Consider the following 27466-nt stretch of genomic DNA (forward strand, 5'->3'; position numbering starts at 1 on the left):
GGTTCGAAAGAATATCGATGCTGGTGATATTGCTGAACTGCGTCACACTGGGCATGTACCAGCCTTGCGTTGATGACCAATGCATCACCAACAGATGTAAAATTCTACAGGTATGCCTTCAAAATCATTTTACTATATATTTTACTAAAACATTATGGTCTGTTTATAAATATTTTTTCATATAGTAAATAGATAATAAGGCTTTACATCTTATGTCGCTACGATTACATTACTTTGCACATCCTACACGCAAAAATATATGGCATTAAACAATATGCTCTTGCATTACGTTCGAGACAATTGATGGATGAAAGGAACTATCAGCTTTGAAAATAATATTTATGTAATATTTATTGCATAATTTAGTATAAAAATGTATTTGTTATATTAATATTTTTTTAGTCATTTTCAAGATAAGTGTACCTTTGTTTTTATATTTAAATAAGATGTTAATATTTAGTTACATTAAAATTATTTTATAATAAAATATAAATGTTATCAAAACTTTTGAAAATGGTACGTATCATAATTATAAATGTTGATAAATATAAGTCATAATATATTAATTCATTGAAATTTTTATAACGAAAATGATTTCTTGCAATTTCATTAAATATTTCTAACGAAACGCGTCATTTGTAGCTTTAGCTGTTATTATATGAGCAATAAATAAATATTTTGATATATTAATCGTTTCTTATTGTTACAGGTTTTCGATGACATAATATTCGCATTTTTCACCCTTGAGATGACAATTAAAATGGTAGCGATGGGTGTTTACGGGCACGGCACGTACCTTGCCGACTCCTGGAATAGATTAGATTTCTTTATTGTTATGGCTGGGTAAGGCATTATACACACAGGCTGCATACTATTACCGGTAGTAAAAAGTAAATAGTATAATGTGTAGCTTTCAAGAAATTACTAATTCCACCACTAATGGCTACACTGTTTTTTTTATGATAAAGAACTGATAAGTGGTCATATTGAGAACTAACTAACTACTAACCTGTAGTCACACTGGCTCATTCAGGCATAATAATATCTGATGAGTGAGTGATCTACCCAGACGCTTGCACGAAGCCCTATCGCCAAGTGTTGTTTGAGCCAAGTACAAACAAAAGGGAGAGAATATCTTAGTTAAAAGTTAATAGCGCCTTGATGGTGTAAGGAATGGTTTATATATCTTACAGTACCTGCCTATGGCGACTCAAATAAAATAAACACTAGTGAATAATTTATTTCCCATATCTCTCTAAAACAATTACTAAAACATATTTTTAATGTAATTTTTAAGACTAAGATGAATAATTATCCAACCGATGCTTGTGAATTATAAGAAAAAGAAACTTTGAATAAATCATGAAAACTAAAAAAAAGAAAATAAACACTTGTTAATTCTGTTTTAATAAAAGCACATCTTAGATTTTCGTACTATATGTGTATAATGTATATGTATATTTTAATTTGTATCAAGCTCTCTGGCAAAGATTAAATTTAATCATTTTGACGTGACCTGATTATCTAAGATGTTTACTACTAAAGGACCAAATTCATTTGATAAACAATTTAGTAAACATTTTTAACGCACGATTATAATTCGAACAGATCTAATAAAAAAAGCGTACTGTAATTAAAATATTAAATTATCGTTTTATTTGTTATCTTAATTTTAAACAATATATTTGTAATATTTCCTTTGGATATAAAACGCTTTGTATTTTTCAGGGCTCTAGAATACGCTTTGAACGTGGAGAATATTAATTTATCAGCCATCAGGACTATAAGGGTGCTCAGACCATTGAGGGCTATCAACAGGATACCTAGTGAGTATCTTTCCAATGTTTCAGGCGATATTTTTTTTTATCTCGGCTTTTTATTAAATGAATTTATTATTTAATTTAATCGATACAATACGTGTATATAATATAAAACAAATGAAAATGAAAATGTATTTGATTCAAATAAGCATTGTGGAAGCATTTTTGAATCATCATTTTATAGGGAAAATTGAATGTAAAGTTACGACTGTGAGCTAAGAGTAGCGCATCATCTAAGTATCCTTTAAATGTCTCGTTGCTAGGATAAGGCTCCTTTAATTTTTACGATAAGATTTTGGAGCCTACGCTACTTCTATTCAAGTTGGTGGCTATACATGTAGCAGATGAATTATAAACGAAAATTAAGAACAAGAAAATTCATTTTTCATTTAATTTATTTACTATTAATCATGTCAATGTAAAATGATAAGACTTTTTAAACCACGCACTTGATATGAGAGCTGGGATCAGAGGTTAAATCGTATACATTTTAACCAATGATTGGGTTCAAACTCAAATAAGCACCTCTGGAATTTCATGTGCTTATTTTGTGTTTATAATGCACTAATGCAAAAAAAACACCATGAGTAAGCATCGTGTGAAGTAAGCTGGAACCTTCTCCTTAGAGGGAGAAGAAGCTTCAGCTTAGCTAAAGGATATTTACTAGATGTTTCTATACTTTTTTACTTAATAAATGACCAAAATGGTTTTATTAATCAATCAACGGTTGAACGATCGACAAAATCCCTCCAAATATAGTTATTATCGCTACCTAACAGGCAATTTGCCTGGTTTTAAAGAAAATCCCTGTCGAGGTACTTACAGAAATTAACCCTGAACAAAATTGAGAGCGTGGGCGGGCGATCGATGAGCAACAAGTGAACCCACAAACGTGAATACGGAGAATATTAGATCAAGAGAGCTATTCTACAAGCAAATTTACATTACCCTCGAACGAATTTCACACAAACTTTCTCGCTGTATATTTTTTCGCTGCATTAAGTATTGATCGTTATAGTTTGTACAATTACCATAAATTTGAAGAAAACATCGTCGGGAGAAACGAAGAAATTTTGTTTCGGAAATCAAATCAGGAAATTCGTTACGATTCGATCGTATGGGGTGTTTGAGACACGCATTGGTCGGGATGAAGATTTGTTTTATAACTTTACATAAACATAATTTATTTGCAAATTTGATGGTAGAAAACAAAAAAAAACACATCACAAAGCTAAAATGAAAGTTAAGGTAATAATAGAAAAACCAGCTGGGGATTTGAATTTAATCGAGGCCATTCTTAAGAATTCAAATACAATCCTGTTAATTAGTAACTGAAAGCGCCTTTTATTTCTATTAATGAGACAATAGATATCCCCGTCAAAGAATTTCTAAGGCTCTAATATGATACAAGAGGAAGTTTTTTTTTTCCCGGCTAACGTTTTCTTTGGACCCTTCGTATGCGGAACACTAAATATTATCCCACAAGTTCTTTGTTCACACGCACAAATGGATGTTTCTCTTGATTGCGAACTTCATTTCGAGGAAACAAAGGCGAGGCTTAATTAAAAATATCTTTCATTCGTAATTACATGTATAGGGACTAGATTTCAAGTTATTGTGTCAAAAAAAAATTAAATTCTTAATATTTCTTGTCATATAATAAATTTAGGAAATACTAAAATATTCATAAAAAAATCAATAAATTCTAGTTATGTACGCTGTTTAATGAACTAGTTCTTATTCCTTCTTGTATTCCTTTCGCTTATAGGAATACAAACAACAGACAGACAATAGCATTGACAATATAACCTGCCTGGTATCTCGTGTAAATGCTATTCAAAGGTATACCTCGTCGGTCTCGTGGTAAATTTATAGACCACAGACCCTGGATGCCGGGAATGAATCCCGGGTTAGGCCGAAAAGGTATTGGATTTTTCTGACAGGAAATTTTAATCCGTATTCGGTAGTTTCGGATTTGCTGTTCCAACAATGAATATTGATATATTTTAAATTGAAACTTGCTGTATATTGGTTACGCTTGGCTTTCTTTGACCTTACACAATATGTTGCAAAATTATTTTCGTAAACTAAAATTCAGCTATTTTAATAACGGCTATATTGTACTTGAAACAATGCAACCGAACTACGAATTAACTTCTCTTGTTTTAACATTTCGATTAAAATATATTTTTACAATCAATTTTTTTTTAGATAATTTGAATTATTGTTATATCACACATAAGTAATACATTCTTAAATGCGTCATATTATGAACGTCTATTAACCACCCACACACTCAAAATATATGTGTGGGTAATACATGTTGTGTGTGTTAGTATTTAATTAAGTATAATTGCTGTTTTATTTCTGGATGAAACAAACAAAAAAAGTTTGTAATAAAATACCGAAGCTACTACCATGCTGGTACTTTAAAACAAATAAATTCACACAGTTATTCAAAATGTGACAGGGCTTAAACAAAGTCGCAATATGAATTTCTGCAAGATCTAGATCTGTTGAAATATAATCATACATTTGTAATGTATGTATGTATAGACGAATGCACCCTTACCTGCACGATAAAATATCGACGTGCATTAACCGATATAATCTAATTTATATTTTTTTTCGCTTCTTTATTATAACATTCGTCATCCCAAGCACACTCATACGTTTTTCAAACATGAGCGTCTATCATAATAATGTACGCGGGTGAATAGATGTATACCACATGTGACAGTCCGTTTTTAAGAATTTGTTTTGACTGTGGTACTATGACAAAAAATGCAATTACTTATATACTTGGTGATAGGGCTTTGTGCAAACCCGTCTGGGTAGGCATCACCCACTCATCAGATATTCTACCGCCAAATAACAGTACTCAGTATTGTTTTGTGCCGGTGTGAAGGGAGAGTGAGCCAGTGTAACTGCAGGCACAAGGGACATAACATCTTAGTTCCCAAGATTGGTGGCGCATTGGAATGGTTAATATTTCTTATAGCGCCATTATCTATGGGCGGTGGTGACCACTTACATACGTCCGCTTACCGATACAATAAAAAAAAATCATCAAATAAAACCCATATAAATTATTCGTCATTCAATTTAAACGTACTTACAGCATTGATTTATCAGAGATAATTCGACTTCCACATTGCGTACAGAACACTATACGCAATACTCTGTAAAATCAAGAGACAAAGCATTCAGTTTACAAAGGGGTAAAAGCAACGAAATTGTATAAATCACACCATCTAGTTGCACTCTGAGGTCGTTAGTTGAACTCAACAAAGGTTAACGACAAAGTTTTACAAAACACTGGAGATAAACCAGGACAATAGTGAATGATAATAAAGACACATAGCACTACTTTACACTATCTTTTATCTATCTATATATATATAATTATAATTACCAAGGACAGTGACAGCAGGTCACGACTTAATAGCCTCTACGGTTTTCCGATACTATACTAAGTATCCTTGAAAACTCAAATTTGATCGGTCAGATTCAAAGTTATGAATCCTTGTCCTTATTACGATAGGCATTCAATTTATAATATAGTAACATTAAACTTAAGAACATTTAATAAACTAAAGCCTCGTGTTATCATAAAAGATTCACTTCTGAGACTATGACATTTTTATTAAACCATAGCCAGAAACTTTAATTGAATGTAGATACATTGAAATAAACAATTTATTAAAACATACTTCACGACTGAGGTACTTGATAAAAACGAGCGATAAAATACATATACAGTCATTTTACATACACCAACACATAACAACGTTTGACATTTACAAGTTTATAAATATAAAATACTTATATTTAAATATAATAAGCACGTTTGAAATCATCGACGCGTTCACTTCTCTTGATCGGCTTGATAATTTAATCTAAACTAATAAATCAAGATAAAAGAAAGTCTACAATATATATAGCTCAGTATAAAAGAACAAGCTCATCAGCACCCTTGCGTATAAAATGGCTAAATAAAGACTCCTTATGCCCTTCAATATACTCACTTATGTACAAATTAATGAAATATCATAGGCTAGCTTCATAAAACTGATATTAGCAGTAATCATATTTTTATTAAGGGCATGTCCCAAAAAATATTAACTTGAGACATTATCTAATAATAAAAAATCGATAGCTTTTGATAAATTTGTCACAACTGTACCATATATATATTATATTAAAAAATTCGTGCAGGTCTACGATAGACCCGATCGAAACCTATCCTTGTGGATATAGATCGTTAAAAAAGATTTTTTACTCGACAACATATATCTAAAAAATTCGTAAAATCGAGATATTTCGATATTAAATCCATAACATTCATGGCCATGATAGCTCAACAGGCGGTCATGTTTCACGTTTGACGTTTTAGAAAGTATCTTCCAAAAAATAATGTAAAAGATAAACCGTATTTGTTTAGTTATATTTATTTTGCCCGAACGAAGCCGAGTTTTCTTCTAGTGAATGTAATAAAAAAAGTGTAAAACTTTTATTCATTGATTGTATGTAAAATAACAATTAAATTGTCTTTAATTAAAATATATGAAGTCAAAAACTCAACATACCGAACAGCTGGTAGCTTTAATATTTCATTTTATTTCTCAATATGACGATTCGAAAGTGCTTGCTAAAGTCTATTTATATTTATAAAACAATATTTTTTGCAACATTACAAAACTTGATCTCTATAGAACAACCTTTTTCGTCTTTAATATATGTTTAATAATTTCTTTCACAGGCATGCGTATCTTGGTGATGCTTCTTCTGGATACTTTACCAATGTTAGGAAATGTACTTCTGTTATGTTTCTTCGTTTTCTTCATATTCGGAATTGTTGGCGTTCAGCTCTGGGAAGGCATCTTGAGGCAGCGATGCGAACTTGTCCTACCGCCGAACGTACTACGACCTAAGTATGTTATCTTATTATTCGCACGTCATTTAACGTATTGTTTCATATCGGATCCTGTTTATATTATGGTTAAGAGTATTGAATTACGAATGTTTTACATTTGAACATTTAAAATTTAGTTATAGTTGTTTTAAATTTATCTGTTATGACGTTAAACTTTATCTTGGATTGAGACTTTGAAATTGTTATTTTTGTTATCGAATTAGAGAAAAAAATACAAAAATAAAGTATTAGAATACAAATTCGCAAAGTGCCTTGGATAAAATAGCATTATATAATGACATTTTTATTTTGTACCATTGCTCGAGGTTCGCTCGTTTTAGAGGCACGTCCCATTGCTCAAGTTGACTGCATGCAATATTTAACGCTTACATCACAAAGAGCACATCCAGGGCTGCTCCACGTTACTCGATATTATAATATATTGACAGACTCTTTCTCACATCGACATCACAGACGCGCATGTTCATATAGCTAAACCACACGTTAATATTGCATTCCGTCGATACTCACACGAGACCCAGGTCGGATACACGCATGACGATTCGTTAACGTTGTTGCAAAACTAGACGTATCATGTAGTTATTAATGTCATGCAAATCTGGTACATAACATCGTTCACAAAGTAACAACTCTAGTCTCACTTAAATATAAAACAATAACTGACAATTAACACAATAATTACTAAGTCTAACATATAGATTGTCGATGGAACACTACTCGTACGTGTAAAGTAGATCGTAATGATAAGAAGCCGAACATGTAAACGTATCCAGCTATTATAGTCATTAAACAAAAAAGTCTTTACATTTTTGGTTTCTACATAGGAGTTACAGAATAAACCATACATATAATTAGGAAACATAACACCCGTCATTGCTTCCAAAATTTATTTTCCAGAGACCTGTCCGAATGGTACAGAGTGCGCGTCAGAGTGAACTCGTAAGAATTTAGGATCACAATAAGTGTTACTATTGAGAATATGAAATCTGTTGTAACGTGAACCTTTACACATCTGCCGTCCAGATGTGCTATTTCTGTTTTTTTCTCCACGAATTGGCAGTTTTATGACCAATGTTAGGGTTTAAGCGATTCAGCTAAAATCTCGAAATTATTCACATTCTACAAACATAAACATGAGTACAGAACTGCCAGTTTGTTCAATATTGATTACAAATATGATTAGATATTTCGGTTACTTCTAAAATTTTCTTTTATTTATACATTTTATGTTGATATAACTATTTTATTTCCAAGCCCATTATTGTTTAAATAAATACAAGCACTGTATAAAATAATGAACACCACACAGATTTTCGAAAAAACTTGACGTTCCCTTTCCTTGTTACTTTAAGTAATAAATCGATGTATACAGAGAACACAGTATTAAATTTCTCTCAACATATATACGAATCATCATTCTCACTTACCTTATTTTACAATAAATACTGTCCTAACAAGTAAATATTTTATATTTTTGTGTGAGAATATCACAAAAGGTAAAACCACAATAAGCCTTATGGCGGTCATCAAAAGGACAAGTATCATAACGACCGAGGACCTAAATGATTTGGGTTTCAAACTCCATATTCCATTTGTGCCGTTAACGGATAATGGGCAAGGAGCCATTGCCGTTAATCTTCCCCATCCACTAATGTTCACCTGACTCTCCCAGTATTCCTTTATCGGCTCTTTTATTGAGGGCTATTGCTAATTATTTTCACCAATTTAACCCTTTTGCTTTCATTGTCCGCATGCTATATTTAATGTACCATTGGTTCTGCATTAATTGCATGAATAACAGTACCCGCTGGTATCATTATCTGCTTTCATTAGAGCTTTATATAGACGTAATTAGTGAAATGCCTTCAATTAGTAACTTAGCCATATAAACCTAATAATAAAACATTAGTTTCCTTCATAACTTGTCTTTGCCATAATATATTAATCAACAATATATAATGATCGTATTATTTACTTGTAACTTTTGATAATAAATTGCTTCAACCACTGAGTCATATTACAATCCGAACTGATTCATAGAAATTAGGTTTCACTTTTCCATTAACGAAATTATACACTCTTACAAAATGCTCGATTATAAAAAATATAATATTTAACATAAATAGGTTTTCATCAAATATTCTATTCTATTCTGAGCAACTATTTTGTGCAGATTATATATATATTTCATTGTATATAGCATCTCGTTTCACTACGAGTTCTCGAAAGAGTTAGACTACATATGCACAACGCCGGAAGACAGTGGAATGCACCTGTGCGGAGACTTCCCACCGTATCGATATGGACCTCTCGTTTGCAATGAGTCTGCGAGACCATTTTCTTACAACCATCCGACCAATAGTTCTTGCGTTAATTGGAATCAATACTATACGAACTGTACCCAAAGAGGCTCGAATCCTTTTCAAGGCACAATATCCTTTGACAATATTGGTCTCGCTTGGGTTGCCATATTTTTGGTAAGTTTTCTTTCAACTGTTTTTGTCGTATGAACTTTATTATAAGAAACATAGAGATCACTTTATTAATGAAATATTTCTTTTAGGTCATATCTTTAGAAGGTTGGACGGACATCATGTACTATGTTCAAGATGCTCATAGTTTTTGGGACTGGATATATTTTGTTCTTCTTATTGTGGTAATTTTCTATTAATTCTTTAAAGTTTTTATTATAACTTTAGAAATGTTTACTTTAAATTAGTTATTTGTTTTAGATTGGATCATTTTTCATGATAAATCTTTGCTTAGTCGTAATAGCGACTCAGTTCAGTGAAACAAAAAAACGTGAAATGGAAAGAATGCGAGCTGAGCGTGCGCGCTTTACATCTTCATCAACGCTAGCTTCGTCGACTAACAATAGTGAGCCGGCTACTTGCTACGCTGAAATTGTCAAGTATGTCGCGCACTTGTGGAGAAGGTTCAAAAGGCGGATGGCGAAAAAAATCAGGTAACAAAGGAAACATAACCCTAAGTCGTATTGTATTTTTCAACCAGAATTTGTAATTGGCAAAAGATTAGGAATAAAATGTTATTTAAGTAATTCTTTTTAATTTTCTTTAAGGGTATATAAATATCAACGAGCTCAATTACAATGGCGAACAAGTCGAGAAACACTTCAATTACCATCAAATCGTCCGAAACAGCATCATCCTTGCTGTCCTCGTGTACATCCACAGGTATATGTTATTATTAAATATTAATCATTTCAGTTTAATACAAGCTCTAACTCGTTATCTGATCATGGTTTTATGACGGATAGCAATCGAGAGAAATTTATCTCGCTTTGTCATATACGCCAATTATTCAAACACCGATGTGTTGTAATGTATTGTTGTGTTTTGGTATGAAGAGTGCATAGTGCGCTCATGTCCATCTCCTTCTTTTGTTTCGGTGCCTAGATAATCAATTACAATCATTTGACTTATACAATTATAAGCATAGCAAGCAATTTATTTTATAATATATTCAAATGATGTATTGTTTCAATCACAAACTAGGGTAATGGAAAAGGTGTTGATGAAGCCGGGGACGAACCACTTAGCAGACCGAGCTTATTACGAGTGCCTTCGCTCTCTGCCGCAGATCTTGAGGTACTGGAGTAAAACTAATTTATTGAAACAAACAACGTTAATACATTGTGTAATCATTTACTAGCTCTTTATTTTATTTTTAACAACGTAGACATAAATAGTAGCTATAATTTTCAAAAGAAAATCTCTTTCTAATTTAAAGTAAAAACAATAATTATGACTTCCATTTTTTTTCGAATACAGAATGCATCAAATCTATCACTCTTATCGCCTCCGTCCCTTGCTCGAAGACGATCTTCAGTAATGTTCAGCGACACAGTTCTTCTACATGTACCGAACGCACAAAATTTGGCTCATCCACATAATGTTTGCTCATCTGAGAAAATGACACAAACTGGTAAGAATAACAGATGTTATGAAATTAGTTATGAACATTTGTGAAAAACATAACATCATATGATTAATTACCATCTCAACATAACGTCAGGCCGCACATTCTTAATTTAACTAATCTTATTTCCAATTCGTTGTTTCCAAGTTCTTTAAGCTTACTTTTTCTTGTAAAACAAATCATGTATTTTTTAACAAATAAAAAAATATTTATAGATTCATTGTGTCAACGTGACTGGCTTAAGTGCCAAAGTGGTGAGTCTAGAGACGTAGATCTAGACATGATGTTAGACGGGCATGCGCAACTATACCTGAACTTTACTATTTTCTTGCAATTCTTACGATCTTCGATGAAAATAAATTAATTAAAAATATAAGCCAATTAAAAAAAAAACTACTACGAAAACATTATAATCATACGTATCTGTCTCAATGATAATTTTTACCTCATTTTGTATTGAAAAATATCAGTGGAATAATAAATATTTTTATATATTTATTGGCGTGCAATCCGCGGATTTCCATTATAAAACATATGTACTCTTATATTAACTTAATAAATAATCCTTTCTTTTCTTAAATATATGTCACTGCTCCGCTTTTAAATATTAATGTATACCTTGTAAAACAATCGAAGTTACGTTACCGTTCACTTCAGATGTTAGATTTAGTTTCATTACAAGTATCATGAGATATTAATATTACTGGTTTTGATGTTAAATATGATCGATTGATCATTTATTATGTTGAAACGATTGATTAATCTAATGATACTTTTAATAATTGCCTTTAGATTATATACGTGTAAAATTAGCATATCTGCACAGTAGTGACACTAATTTTGGGCATAGAGTTCGACCTGCCAGCAGGAGAGACTGCGGAAGAACGCGCTGCTGCAGGTGGAACCATGTCATGTCAAGAACTACTAGCATTATCTGGAGCTTTATCAGCCGCCTTACCGACTGGTCAAGTCGCTTTAGATTCATTCTTCGAAGAATTGACGAAAGGAATTAGCAAACGAGCTGGTGAAGACAAATTGGACACGAAGGTATTAATAATATTTATGTAAATAAATATAAAGTGAAGTAAACAGGTTTAAAAAAACTTCTATTATTGTTACAGATTGTAGAAATAGATGATTTTTCATGTTGTGCTGAACTAATAGCAGCTGAAGCAGCAGCGGCTGAAAAGAAGAAAGGTCGACTTATCAATGCTTGTGTAAGATTATGGCGGTTGATAATGAAAAGATTTTCGGATATACGAAAACATATTAAACAAATTGTAAATCACAAATATTTTCAACAAGGTATATATCCATCGAGGAAAATTTAATTTTAATTCATTTACGTAAACAAAATACTAATTTAGCTTTTGAACACTTTAAAGGCATTTTGTTGGCAATATTAATAAACACATTATCCATGGGAATTGAATATCATAACCAACCAGAAGAATTAACCGTTATAGTTGAATATAGCAACATTGTGTTTTCTGCTATATTCGCAGTAGAAATGCTTCTCAAAATTATTGCTGAAGGACCTTTTAAGTATATATCAAATGGATTCAATGTGTTTGACGGTGTTATTGTGATCTTAAGGTAAATATTATCTTATGAAATTTGACATACCTTTACTCATTCTTGATAATAATTAAAATTTATTTTTTTATACAGTGCATTTGAACTAGCACAAAGTATGGGTAACGAACATGATTTAGCTGGAAGTTCAGGACTATCGGTGCTAAGAACATTTCGACTCTTGCGCATTTTAAAGTTAGTGCGCTTTATGCCTAATCTTAGACGACAACTTTTTGTCATGTTGCGGACAATGGATAACGTCGCCGTCTTCTTCTCGCTTCTTGTTCTATTCATTTTTATATTCAGGTAAATATACTGATAATTTCGTATATATGCTTTCATCGATATCAATAATACGGTTAATTTTATTATTTTTCGGGCAAGGTATTGGGGTAATCATTTCAAATTTAAATTAGTAAGGTTACTAAATAATAACTAAAACTTATAAAATTAAAATGCATGAAGTTAAAAAAGTTATAAAGGGAAGGATTATAAAATAATTATCGGTATAAAATTCAACATAATAATAAATATATCTATTTTTTTGTTTTTATTTTTTTAATCTAATAATCTTTAAGGACCTAAAGTGATTCTCTGTCAACTTTGCGACTAACTGCAATCTTCTCTTAACTTGTCTTAATCTGATAAACAGGCTTTGTTTTTCTTGTTTTGTTTTCTGTTATCTACGATTTTATTATATATCTATGATATTATTTTCCGCTCTTGAAAATCTTAAATTTTTCGTCCCTTTATTGTAAATTGAGCGTTACTTATTTCAACAGTAGCCCTAGTAGTTTCTCAGTTAGACTACAATAAACAATATAGCGATCAAAAAATGTTTGATTTTATAAATTTTTTTTCGTAGACAGTGAAGATTTATACGACACCTCATAAAATATAAAATAGTTTCTACTTAACTGTCACACCCGCATCCTAACCTGTGCACTATCTAACTGTGAGTGATTTCTCCTGTTTTCATTTCTGCCTTACCCTTATCTGTTAGCCATTTCTACTTTTGACATTTAACGGTACATACACCACCACTATCCACACTCTTTACAACTTTTTCTCTTCTTCTTAATCTTATTTGTAATAGACTTTCATGCTTCCTGCTTCTTGTCCACTCGGTTAATTTACACCTTGCACTTTTCACATATCATCTTAGATTTAACCTACACTTATATATTTAATACAGTTATGAATGTATCCTCCTATAACATCGAAAGGACTGTAGTAATCGCACTTTTATCTAATCGTATATTGCGTGATAACGTTCAGCATCCTCGGTATGAACCTCTTCGGGTGCAAATTCTGCAAGAAAGATGAAGAGGGCGATGTAGAGTGCGACAGAAAAAACTTTGATACGCTCTTGTGGGCCTTTGTCACGGTGTTTCAGGTATTGCACATTTTAAATTAAAGTACCTAACAGACAATCCAAAAACAGACAGAACTTGCAACATTACTAAACGCTTACTTACGGGTCCGTTAGCAGTAAACACTCACGACAGAATGACAATTATTTTCATTGACGATTGTCCTTGTGACGGCTTATCGACTAACCCCGCGAGTACACAACCGACTTGTCACTATGCTGCAAGATATTTGGCCTTAGACGAAATTTTATGCACATGTTATATTGAAGCAATCCAACTTGCAGCTCAGTGCGTTGTCAAACAGGCGTTCAGACGCGTAACCGCTATACTAGAACCCGCGTAGTACAGAAATAGTACCATTGGTAACAGATAGATCGAACATCATTTAGTATCACGATTCACCTATGTTGTGCCGTACAGTATTCCCATCAAAAGTTGTCGAAGCACATTCTTAGTCTGAGAGCTTGGTTAATTCGTAGGGTAGATTAGGTTGTTCGAGCCGAGTCGCGGGTTATCCTTCGTCAGTTCCTCTGATTCCACTACTACAGCTGTACTCAGTTAAAACAACTCTCTATCACTTTGCATGCTGCTTCTATTTAGGTCTGTATGAAACAAGTTATTTTGGAAAATTTTAGTCAGTCAAAATTTTTCACTGTTTTGCTACACCTTTTTTTCGGCAATTTCACTTGTTTCGTCAGGATATCCTGCATTTTTCCTAATTTCAACAACGACCTTATTTCCGATTCTTTCCTCTATTTTAAGAATAAAATAATTTTTAATTCCTTAATTAAATAAATAATTGTTTTTTTTTATATTTTAACAAAACTTATAATTTATACTATTGATTTTTGCATCGAGGCATCATTAATGCATTTAAATGAATGAGTCAATATTTACATTCAATGAATCATAAAGTATTTGAATGATTTTTTTTTACTTATATTTTTATGCACTTTCGTTTGCCTATTTTCTCTTTCAATTTTTATTTTATTGCATTTGATTATTCAGAGATAACGAGGCAGTATATAAAGATGAATGCTAATTAAGATAATACTTTATGGGGAACTTGCACTAAATAACGATATATAAATACGTGATTTAATTTAGATTTATTAACATGCCCGTTGGTGGTGGCGTATCAACGGCGATAACACTGCTTAACTAATTTGACTGTAATTTGTATTGTTTCGTTCATGTTTATTTAATTTACGGTGGAGATAATCATAATATAAAAATAAATTAATATTCAGATATAATGATTTTTTTTTACATGTTTTTATATTGTGCGTAACGAAACGTCGGTTTCATTCAACTCTCTACCTTAAATTATAGTATGCATCGTTCAAAATGGGGTTGCAGTGTTAGCGTCGCGTACGCACTTTACATCGTCTCGACGACTCGGTCGCGTATGCGCATAGCATTTTGTTTTTCTTTCATTTTTTCATCGGACCCACGTCATGCAGTATTCTCGGCATGTATCTATTCGGTGGTAAGTTTTGCAAGTTCGTCGAAGATAACGGATCCGAACGGGACTGTACCTGCCCAGAGATCGTGTCGCATCATCCCAAGTGTGAGTGCGACAGGAAACATTTTAATAATATTCTCTGGGCAACTGTCACCGTATTCCAGGTAAGTCTTGAGAGACTAATAAAATGTTACATTGTCGATTTATTTGCGATCCCGTTCGAACTTGGCTTTTAGAGGGTAGAAATCGCGTGTTTCTCGTATTGGAAGCAATATCTAATATTCTTTGAACATTGTCTTCTTAAATTGGTTTATACTAGTGCTACAGTGTAAAATCTTTGGGAATGATTACGATAACGAGAAACTCGCTTAAGTAGTTCGTTTATCGAGTACTTATTAGTTTTATGCAGTGCATTTATAACAAGCAGAAGTTAGTGCATCTTGCTTATAGATTATTAGTAATGCTGGACCCTTTTTGCTTGTGTACTCCAACCGCCGTCTGTGTTACCTTTCATTGATGTGTAAATTGTTGTGTACACTAACACGACGACATGAAACTTATTAACACTAACACGTTCTTAACTTACAATTGTTTTTGTTTTTTTCTTAACATTTATACTAACAACTTTTCCACGACGTTAAGGCACGACTTATACACAATACGACAGCACACCTCGCTTATTATGATTTATTACAGAAATATTTGAAAATACATGTTGTGGTAGTTTGAATCGATATTTTTTTATAAAATTTTAAATAAGTTTCCGATTTTCCAGGTATTAACACAGGAGGATTGGAATGTTGTATTATTTAACGGTATGGAAAAAACGAGTCATTGGGCAGCGTTGTACTTTGTAGCTTTGATGACTTTCGGCAACTACGTTTTATTCAACTTACTCGTAGCTATTCTCGTAGAGGGTTTTAGCTCGGAGGTACATTATTTGAAACGTAAATGTAGTTTTGAATTATTAAACAATATTCGAAGTGATCATTTCAATGTTCGTTTTTAGAGAAATGAAAGAAGGGAACGCGAGCAACGCGAATTGGCTAAATCGAAATTGTCTAGCGAATGTTTTTCTGACAACAACGAATTACAATACGATGAATCCAATTCAGGATCTCACTCCAGTGACAGTTTTTCCCAGGTGACTTTATTTTATTCAACATACGATTTTTTGTTGAATATATACATACGTACTATTTTATACACGAACTGATTTCGGAAACTTCAGAATATCTAACAGTATAACGTTATGCTTGTGCAAAAATTTTAAAATATTAATCTTGATTATAATTTACACAGAACGAAATAAAGAACTACTGGAAATCAGCAGACGATGTGAGGAAAGCGAAGGACGACGTAAACGGTCACAAAGATAAGACCGTAAAAGTTCGTCGTAAAACTAAATCATCAGCTCATCATCCATCTCTATGTAAAGATTGCGCGCAATCCAATAAGTGTAATATTCAAAAGGTAAATTATTATTAATAGATATACATAGATATAAATTTGATGACTAAATTCTAAAAACATTTTTTTGTGTGGAAACAATGATACTACACATTGACATAGAGATAGAAAATACTTGTATTTTTGAAAATTATACCAATAACTAGCCGTGTAATCGATATCCCATCGGAAACATTGTATCTTTATTATTTTACTTATAAACAAAGTTAACACCGATACCCAACTTTTTCATACAATCTTGGGTGATTTATTTTCAAAAAGCAAACTTTCTTTTAAGTCATAAACAGAAGCCTAAATATCGATTTTCATATTTATATATTAATTCCGCAATTAACCTATAAAACACACACAAACAGAGAGAGGATTTTTCTTAATTAAGAAAAATCTTCTTTCTGTTTGTGTTGTGGTTCTCACCTGTATTCAATAAGGAATTCCTGTGCAAAATTTTATTTGGTAAGACTCACCGGTTTGGACTACGCATAGTAGGTCAGATACTTATATAAAAATATTACTAAGTCGATCTTATTAAGATTTGACGTCTGTGCCAATAATAATTTCTATTCAATTACTTTCACCGAAATCAGATGTACAATATAGACATAATAAACTGCATATATAGCAAACCAAAAAAACAATCTTTATCAACCTATCATATACTCTGAAATAGAAAAGCATTTCATTGAAATTTCTCAAACTACAAACGAAATAATTCATTCAAACAGTACTTCAGTTTTAAACTTTTAATAAAGTTTTATTTTTTAAATCAACTACCTTCGATTCGGACACACGTGTTACAAAGAAACACCTAGTCGCATTAAGTCGAGACTTTCTATAAACGAACTGTTTGAAAAGGTATTGAATCAGAAGAAAACGGTTTCAATTCAATCCAATCTATTCTCACTATTCTCAACATGTTTCACTTTAAGGATCAATTACTTTAATCCAATAAAACTGAAGAAAAGAAAATTGAGGAAAAATTAGAAAAATAAATAAATTGTGATTTTCTTAAAAAAAAATTACTAGTCTATGGTCGTCATACTACGTCACCTGGAAGCTATATGAATAAACAAAAGTATATAATATAAATAATAATATATAAACTAATTTATTAAACCCGTAATTACTTATCTCGTATTAATAAAAAAAAACAGTGACAGATGTATAATTAGGAAAGTATAAAAATAAGAACGTCTCGAAATATTATTTAGCTAATAATTCTAAAAACTTTTAGGAATCAAAAATGTTAGCCAACACCGAGAACAGCACAGTTGTACCAATGATTACTCATACGGCGGCTACACCACAAGATTCACCATCAACGACCTTGGAACCCGGAACGACATTTAGAGACTTTAATGTAGCTTTGACATTAGAAAGATCAACAATGCTGTCGAGCTTAGATTCTATTGACCGGAGTTCTGTACGTATACAATTTTTGGGAATAACGTAATATTTATTTAAGTGTCCAATTTTTATAATATAAACTTTTTTTCAGTGTACCAGCATACCAGGTTTATTAAAACCACCAAATAGTTACACTCTGACACTCCATTCTGCAGCTGCTCAGTTAGGTGCTGAAAAAGCCAGACTTCCTCCAATGTCTCTTGCTCCGCCACCCTTGTCCCTCGCTCCTCCACCATCCAGATCTACATCGCCCGCGTCCACTCCAACCACACCAAGATCCGTACCTTCTCCGATGCTCCCAGAAAAAAACCTGCAGGTGACTATTGCTAAAGATGATAATTGTCTGAACGTGAGTGATAAGTCGAGTCTACTGAGTTCACAAAAGTAAGTAAAAATCATTTAAGAAGTAGACGTGTTTTACTCGGAGATTTTAGTGATAATGAAATTTTTGAATAAATTTTATTGAATGCAGTACTAAATTAAGTATTATTAGCTCGGTTATTAAAATATAAAGTAATATTACAGAAGTCTCGCAATAACTACGCCAACTATAAATGGAGATGACAAATGCAGAGTACAACGGGGATACAGCTGGCGTCTATCGAGACCAAGCTTGCGACGCAAAAAGCAAAGAACAGGATCCGATTCAGACGCTGTTATCCTAAATAATGGCCGTGACCACACAGCTTGCAATGGTATGAAATGAAACTGTATCTTATAAGATTTACTAGACCTTTGCAATAATGTCAATAAGCTCAGGATTACATATACAGAACATATAGAGACATACATTCATCAATTTACAAGTATTAAATAAATACGTTTCAAGTGAAATATAAGTGTGGTAGTAGTATTTATTTTCGTCGATATCGTAAAAAAATTAAGTTTGATTGTCCATAGGTTCAAATTTACGAAAGAACGAACTACTTCTGTCTTCATCTATGGTAATCAAGAATGACACGCAATCAGAGTTTCCGAATAACCGATCCAAAGCACAGCTACCGGCTCCAAGAGTTCTTGCGCCGCCAGCAAGAAGAGTTTCAGCTCATACTACACCAATACTACCAGATGTAAGTACCTTAATCATAAAAATGCTTTTATTATAAATTATAGGACAGACATGCGAATGACCAAATGGTAAGTGGTCACCATGGTGGTGACAATAGACGTATAAACTATAAAAAATAGTAACCATTTCAAACATCGCTATTGCGCCTCCAACCTTGGGGATTAAGATGTAGTATGCGCTTGCGATTTCACTGGACTTGCACTAGATCTTTCAAAACACAGTAATACAAAGTAATAATGTTTCAAAAGCCTTACCACAAACTGTTTCAACTAAATTTCATAAATGTAAAATAAATAAACCAATAGGCCAATTTATTTTCAAATTGATTATTTATTATTCAAATTTGGAATGTCTGTCTACATATGCATAAAACATCATTTTTTTTTCATATCATTTACTGCAGCACAAGAGTCTTACTATTTAAATACATCTTCCCTAATAAATAAATACAAATACAAAAAATTACAGCATTCTTAATACCAACACTTTGGGCGCACCGCACAATTCACTGTACACGTTCAATTTTTATTGTATGTAGCTTACACGATACATTTTTTAACAAATTTACTCATTTTTATTTATTTTACTTATTCTGTCCTTGAATGTAACACAAAATAATATTTAAAATAATATATTTGTGTAAAAAAACGTATGGCTCATTAAAAATGAAACAGATTATTCAACATATTTTACGTTGAAGGTGTCATGGAAAGCACCAGAAGCTGGATTTTCATCAGACTCAACAGTGAGACTAGACACCGTAAAAGCTCCACCACATAGATTATCCCTCACAAATGATTATTTAACAGGTAAGTAGAACACTTAGTATTTAACAATATATAATAATATTAATGTATTTTTCAATATTATAGCCATTTATTTAAATGAAAGACTTTATATCTATAAGCGATGCTTTATTGTTATAAGTTATAATACGCATAAACTACTGAACATATCGGTGAAACTGTAATAATTCGACGCGGAATCTTATAAAAAGGTTACATATGTGTTAATTTTTTTGAATTACCATCATTCTTCCCCCTTTTTTACTTAATGCTCAGCGAAGCTGAAGGGTAACAGCTAGTACTCTGTGAACAAGTCTATTGAATTATTGCTTCATTTTTCATTAATACTGTCAAACATTATCAAAAGAATAGTTTTATCGTCAGAATTTTAAAAATAATCGATGATTCAGCTAAGTAGAAAGCCAATTTCTATGCCGAGCTAAATGCAATGGATAAAGGAATCTTCAAAAAAATTACAAAAAAAAACGTAACCATGCATTGCTACATAAAACTAGAATAATATACTTTTTATGAACTTCCAGTGCAATTATTTATTTTTTTGTTACAGTGACCACCGTATCAGAAGTAAAGGCTAGTAACTTAACGCCGACAACACCACAACTAACTCAGATTCCACCGCGACCACGAAACGACTCGTTACGACCAAATAATCAAGCATTGCCATTGATAAAGCAAATTAACGAAGATGTAAATGTTATTAATAACCTTAAGTACATTAAGTACAGAAATAACTGTAGATTTTATATTTTCAGTATGAAAATAGTTGTTTTTATATCCTCCTGTATACTTTGATATAACTATGGTCAACTTTTACTATGCACATAATATTAAAAACAAAATATATTCAATGATGGCAAAAGGTTAAAGCAATATTTAAAACACACACATTTTCAGGTCACAATAAACAACAATATTTGTATTTTCTCATCGAGATTCGATCGACGGCAGTTTAGATTTAAGGACCTTTTTCGATTTATGGAGCCGACGGGGTGTCTTAAGGAAAAAGAGGATTATTCTCTTTACATATTTGCTCCAAATAACAAGTAAGGAATAAAATATGGTTACATTTTTTATTGACTTGGATAATCACATTGAGTACGAAACATTAAGTAAATATTGGTTAAAGTGACGCTTATTGAATTTGTATTATTGCCTTTGAAACTTGACATCTATCCGTCTAGGGAATTCCAATTAACGTATCAGAGGAGATTGCGAATTCTCAGAGGATTGCTATTATACTCACGAAGTGCAGCGAGGTGTCTAATTGATTATAATTTATCGGTCTTCGAAACGTCGGAATTAAATTTATATTACCTTTCAAATAATAAAAGATTGATATTATGTTTTTATCTTATTTCAGAAGATGAATAACTTACACGTATTGTTTCTTGAAATAACATGATTTTAATACTACTTGCTTCTTTTAAAAATCTTAGTTCTTAGATATTAAATATTAACTTTCACGTACAAATTCTCTAAAACGTGATATTTTCTAGGATACGAAGATTATGTACGTGGATGGTTACGAGAAGTTGGTTCGACAATATAGTGCTATTGTTCATAGCTTTAAACTGCATCACACTAGCCATGGAGCGACCTAACATTCCTCCTGATTCTAAAGAAAGGTCCTTCCTTTCAAGTGCTAATTACGTTTTCACCGTTGTATTTGCGGTCGAAATGTTTATTAAGGTTAATTCTATTCTTATTTTAAATTTAAAAAAGTGACTTAAATTCTTTAAACATAATTATTTTTCTGTTCACACCTGCATTTAATGGTGATTTTATTTTATTGATAAGTCTTTCATTAAATGCAATGCATTCTATTGTATGAAGGTGGTGGCATCTGGAATGTTCTACGGATCGGAAGCATATTTCACTTCAGGATGGAACATAATGGATGGGTCGCTCGTCATTATATCTATTATTGATCTATTGATGTCTTTAGTATCTGAATCCAGTCCAAGAATATTTGGAATTTTAAGGGTAGGTATTAGCAAAAGGTAAATTCACTTCACTCGTTGCATACTTTCAGTCTCTAGTGAACTTCTATGAATTATTTTGAATGCAATGAATAATCACTGTAGTGTTTATAGTGATTTATAAATACAAATTGCCATTTTCACGTTTCAATTTTTTTTTAAATGTTAGATAATTCATATAATAATTTGTTTTTAAGTGTGAACATTTATTTTAGGTATTTAGATTATTAAGATCATTGAGGCCTTTAAGAGTAATAAACAGAGCCCCTGGTTTGAAATTAGTGGTTCAAACATTGTTATCATCACTGAGACCCATCGGGAATATTGTACTTATATGTTGTACTTTTTTTATAATTTTCGGTATACTGGGAGTGCAGGTTGGTATCATTTCATTTACATTATTAATAGTTATTATACCTATGAACAATAGAGTTATATTTTTATTAATAATCAGGTTTTTTTTTTATATTAATAAATGTATTATTTAGATTCTTAATCGAGCAACCGATTTATCTAAATTTTAATATCTTAAACCTTTCGAAATATTTATAACATACAAGTTTATACAAATCTTTTTTTTTTTAGTTATTCAAAGGAGCGTTCTTTTATTGCGAAGGCGCGAATATAAAAACTGTTAGGAATAAATCCGACTGTCTAGCGATAGAAGGCAACGTTTGGGTAAACAGGAAGTATAACTTCGACGATTTGGGTAAAGCTCTGATGTCACTGTTTGTCCTTAGTTCGAGAGATGGTTGGGTTAATATTATGTATACGGGTCTCGACGCTGTAGGAGTTGATCAACAGGTACGTCTCAACAACTATAAATAAATTAGAATATCAGAGCCAAATAAAAATATTATACCAAGAAAAACAAACGTTTTTCTATGATTGTATTAAATGTTTCGACAACTTTGTTATTGTAGACTTATTTATTACAATTAAATAGTATATAAATATTCATTATCACTAATGACTCTAGTCGGTATTAGTAAATGTTAATTTTTCAACAGCCGATAATAAATTATTCGGAATGGCGACTTCTTTACTTTATCGCATTTATACTACTGGTGGGTTTTTTCGTACTGAACATGTTTGTGGGAGTCGTTGTGGAGAACTTTCATCGATGCAGAGAAGAACAGGAGAAGGAAGAGAGAGTGAGACGGGCTGCTAAACGAGCTCTGCAAATGGAGAAGAAAAGACGAAGTAAGAAATATGGCGTAGTTACTTTTTTTATAAAGAAATTTTAGTCCAGAAAATTTATCTAAAAGAAACTCGCCAAATATGGTACTTAAGCAGTTATCATCATAACTTTGAAATACTTGAATTATACTTCTATCTCTTCATTTAGAAAACTATCATTAAATTCGTAATGAAAGGGGCCTTTTTATATAATGTTTAGATGTTTTTCATAATTATGACACAATTACAAAACACAATTACACAGTAAACAAATTCACAACAAAAAAGAATTAAATTTCGTCATTTTCATATAAAAAAAAAAGTCACAAATCCATTTTGTTACAGAAATGCATCAACGACCTTACTATTCGGATTACTCCCAATACCGTCTCTTTGTACATAACGTCGTCACTTCCAAGTACTTCGACTTAGCCATTGCAGGTGTTATCGGTCTCAATGTCGTCACCATGGCTATCGAATACTATAGAATGCCACCAGCTTTGCAATACGCATTGAAGATTTTTAATTATTTCTTTACGGCCGTTTTCATACTTGAAGCAGCTATGAAACTTGTAGCGCTCGGTTTCAAAATTTACTTAAAAGATAAATGGAACCAACTTGATGTTATAATTGTTATACTATCAATTGTGGGGATAGTTTTAGAAGAACTGGAAACGAATATAATACCAATAAATCCAACAATAATGAGGGTCATGCGAGTTTTAAGGATTGCGAGAGTGTTAAAATTATTGAAGATGGCAAAGGGTATAAGGGCGCTGCTAGACACGGTCATGCAGGCGTTGCCGCAAGTCGGAAATCTGGGACTGTTATTTTTTCTTTTATTCTTCATATTCGCGGCCTTGGGTGTCGAATTGTTCGGCAGGCTCGAATGTTCAGATGAGATTCCTTGTCAAGGTTAGTAAATTAAAACTATTAGAATATTTTGACTGTTCCATTAGTTTTTTAATACAGTATCAATTTTTTTTTTTTTTGTATTAATAATAATTATATCATCAATAGGTCTTGGGGAACACGCCCATTTTGCTAACTTTGGAATGGCGTTTCTCACATTGTTCCGGGTAGCGACAGGTGACAACTGGAATGGCATTATGAAGGACACTCTACGGGAGGACTGCGACAGCTCCGTAGATTGCGTGAGGAACTGTTGCGTGTCAACTATTATTGCGCCGATATTTTTCGTCGTATTCGTCCTAATGGCACAATTTGTCCTCGTCAACGTTGTGGTCGCCGTAAGTGTTATTTTACGTTTGTTGTTGTTATTGAATTCATCTGGATAACGTAAATCTCCCTATAAATAAATAACATTTATAATTGACATTATTTAATCTTATATTTGTATGCACGATTTTTTCGTTTATAGGTCCTCATGAAACACCTAGAAGAATCCCATAAGCAAATGGAAGATGAAATCGATATGGACGTCGAACTGGAACGCGAACTGGAACGAGAAGCTGACGACGAAGAAGATAGAGCGTTGTGTCGCGCACTCGAGCAATGTACTTCACCACCTCGGCCTTTAAATAAGGTACCCTCCCTTCCGGCAAATTTCACTTATAGTGAGCCAAAACAACAGCCGATACCCTCACCCGCACGCAGACGACGCACACTACACTCGCACCATGCTTTACTACCAGCGGCTCTACCGCAAAGACGAGCCTCCCTCTCGCCTCATGCATTCGGACGACGTCGGCAGGACTCCGCTGAGACTCCAGCCGCACTCTATGAGGAAGACGCTCGTTTCATCGATGCGGACGATGTCGACGAACTCGAACCAGGAAGTCCGCCACGAAGAGATTCATTCGCACAGAACAGAAGACAGCGAGCTGACAAGAGGAACTCACTCCGTGGCGAGGAGACGAGGCTATTGCGACCAGCTCCAGTTCTGCTCGCGGTCCCCACGACCAGGCAGAGCATTCGACGAGGTAACTCTAAGCGAAGGTTGTCCACGGAATCAGGTGCGCCGAACGACATATCGCGTGCATCCTGTACTTCACCACAGCTTTCCCCTGATGATCCGCCAATAACTGAAGAGGAGGAAATCAGGATCGTCATAGCAGAAAGACGTAAGATCGATTCAGTTAGGCCGGAGTTGGAGGACGTGGAGCTTTCGGAGCGTGGCTCCTAGTCCAGGCGGGGCCGGCCGCAGCAACACCACGAGGTCTACATCTGAATCAACCTAGATCGGGATTCTAGGTGTGGACCTGTTCCCTCTCCATACGACTACCCCGCCTTCCTTCCGCGAGTGTGATGGATCGTTCAAAGTTTGGACTCGGTTGTAAAGTGACAGTGAACGATATTAATACAATTTGGTGACTTTTTCAAGGATGAACTAAGCTATAATCACTTTTTTAACCGATTGAGTGTGTGTTCGTTTTGTTGTTTGGACCTGTTCTATTCATTTTCGTCTGATCTATTCCGAAATCCTTTATTTTCCACTGCGGCCGGTTCGATGATTTGATCGAGAGACTTTAATAAATTTAAGATTTAATTTTTAACTTAGTTAGGTAGCCGTTAGAACTAGTCAATTTTGTGGTGGTGGGATGTTTTCTACGAGTGCTAATACTTCATAACTTGTTTTAGTAATTTATTCGTACGGTGCTTGCTGTTAATGTTTGATTCGTTGTGTAAATTTTACTTTAGGGCTCTGTAAATCCTCAACGAATAATCTGTTTGCGTGTGATAATGTTTAGTTTCAGTTGATGTTTGTAGTTATGTTTTAGGTGTCGAATGTTAGGTTTAATTTAAATTTTAAGTACGGGTTTCGAATCATTGAAATTTAGAGCTATATAAGTTAACGGTTTGAAAAGCCTATTAAAATGTTGTTTTACGTGTTAATATTTAGTTTTTACTATACCAACATGTAGTAAAGGACTGTTTAGACTCGTAGTGAACTATATCTAGTTAAATCTATGTCAATCTATTAGTATTAAAAACAGAACCAAAAGTTCGCGAATTGAGTAATCTCTTTTAAGACAAAAATAATATTTTCTGAATATAAATGAATCCTATTTTCATACAAAAACATGTACTTATTTAGATTTTAACTGGCAATACGCACATGTTAGGACGTAGAATTACATTTGAATTGTAAAATACAATTCCAACAAAGCAGATACAACATAAAACGATTTCGTGAACCACTTGTCGAATTCAGTAGGTTTGAATAATCCTAGTGTTTGTATGTAGCGATGTATTTTAATAGCGGTGCCAAATTTACAGATGTTTTATTAAATTTATTTACATATTATTATATTATATTGTGTATTGTCTTTGAAATTCTATTTACTCTATGCTCAGTATCAGTTTTTAAGTAAATTCGAAAGACACCACCCGTGTTTCTTCTTAATATATGTTATTTTATTATAACGTGTGTAGTTTGTTATGAAAGATGTCATTAGTTAGGGAAGTCAGCAATAAATTTTATACTTCGACTGTGCCTTTCCTATTTCTAATATATTAGCTTGTGAATCGATGATAGACTCAAACTTGATGTATATTGTAGTCCTAACAAATTATATAAACAAATGTTACATTTCTTTAAACATTTCACTTTGTACTTCAAATATTACTTCCAAATCAGATTCTATCATTCCAAATTATCTTGAATATTTCAGCACTTTTCATATGAGTTTCGTACTTAAATGTTTTTATATTATTCTTTTGTACTAATTACGGGAAATTCAACTATTGCATTTTTGTATCGCATTATTCTTGCTTTTATTTTTCTTTGTATTTTTTACTTTTTTCTTTACATAATATTGTCTTCCACGATCCTATACACAGTATTTTCAGATACAATTGAATAATCATTCTTAATGAAACTGTAGGTTTTTCCATTAACATAACATAAAAAAATATATATTTCATGTAAAATGAATTGATTAAATGGAATTTAGTAAAATTAAGAATAGTATTTTCGTGATAAAAGCAAATTTCGTGATAAAATGTTTAATTGTTTTTTCGGTACTGACTGTATAATAAGTTTAAGAGGTATGAACAATGTTCATTAGTTGAGTACACCTGTTACATTTAGCTGGTGATCTGTCGAGTTATGGAAGTTACGAAATGTTAGGTTGAAAAATAAATTTGAAAAATCTTATCTGTGTTTTATTGACTTAAACCTGAAATAAAACCCCCAAAGGTATTACTACCATTTCTTAAACAAAATATTTTTACTCATATTTGTCGAAGTATGTTTTAGTTTTCAAATCGTTATTTATTAGTCCACTAATATACTAAATTTATAAACGCATTTAGCATACCAAAATATGACAATTTTCTTCTGCACATAATGTATCAACAATATGCAATTATTTTATGACTTTTATGTAAATACTATACTTATTTTATGCAAAATGTGAAGTCGGTTATACAACCAAGTGATCATCTCTACTTATTGGTATTTAAAACTTTATTTTTCCTTTCCTTCT

The 27466-nt window shown here is 32.5% G+C and overlaps 1 protein-coding gene across 1 annotated transcript; it reads left to right on the plus strand.

The window, feature by feature from the left end:
- Window positions 1-26749, plus strand: LOC125065684 (voltage-dependent T-type calcium channel subunit alpha-1G-like). Its single transcript, XM_047673451.1, has 33 exons — window positions 1-110; window positions 710-843; window positions 1729-1826; window positions 6583-6754; window positions 8957-9233; window positions 9320-9412; window positions 9489-9721; window positions 9836-9950; window positions 10272-10364; window positions 10548-10701; window positions 11546-11742; window positions 11817-12000; window positions 12081-12291; window positions 12367-12576; window positions 13549-13666; window positions 15884-16039; window positions 16118-16252; window positions 16411-16581; window positions 17810-17998; window positions 18074-18366; window positions 18508-18677; window positions 18883-19052; window positions 19752-19860; window positions 20405-20544; window positions 20752-20900; window positions 21354-21546; window positions 21691-21840; window positions 22052-22213; window positions 22422-22640; window positions 22847-23039; window positions 23361-23930; window positions 24036-24265; window positions 24397-26749. Exons 1-33 carry the CDS (start codon window positions 18-20, stop codon window positions 25159-25161), a joined length of 6546 nt encoding a protein of 2181 aa, XP_047529407.1. The 5' UTR covers window positions 1-17; the 3' UTR covers window positions 25162-26749.
- Window positions 26750-27466: the final 717 nt, after the last annotated feature.

Source organism: Vanessa atalanta, chromosome 8, assembly GCF_905147765.1.
Source record: "Vanessa atalanta chromosome 8, ilVanAtal1.2, whole genome shotgun sequence".
In the NCBI taxonomy this organism is placed as follows: Eukaryota; Metazoa; Arthropoda; class Insecta; order Lepidoptera; family Nymphalidae; genus Vanessa; species Vanessa atalanta.

Excerpts from the sequence above, each read along its gene's own strand:
- LOC125065684 (XM_047673451.1), top strand. The coding sequence starts at position 18 with ATGCTGGTGATATTGCTGAACTGCGTCACACTGGGCATGTACCAGCCT. Across the intron at positions 9,722-9,835 it reads CGGATGGCGAAAAAAATCAG|GGTATATAAATATCAACGAG; the intron begins GTAACAAAGGAA and ends ATTTTCTTTAAG. Across the intron at positions 21,547-21,690 it reads CGGTCGAAATGTTTATTAAG|GTGGTGGCATCTGGAATGTT; the intron begins GTTAATTCTATT and ends TATTGTATGAAG.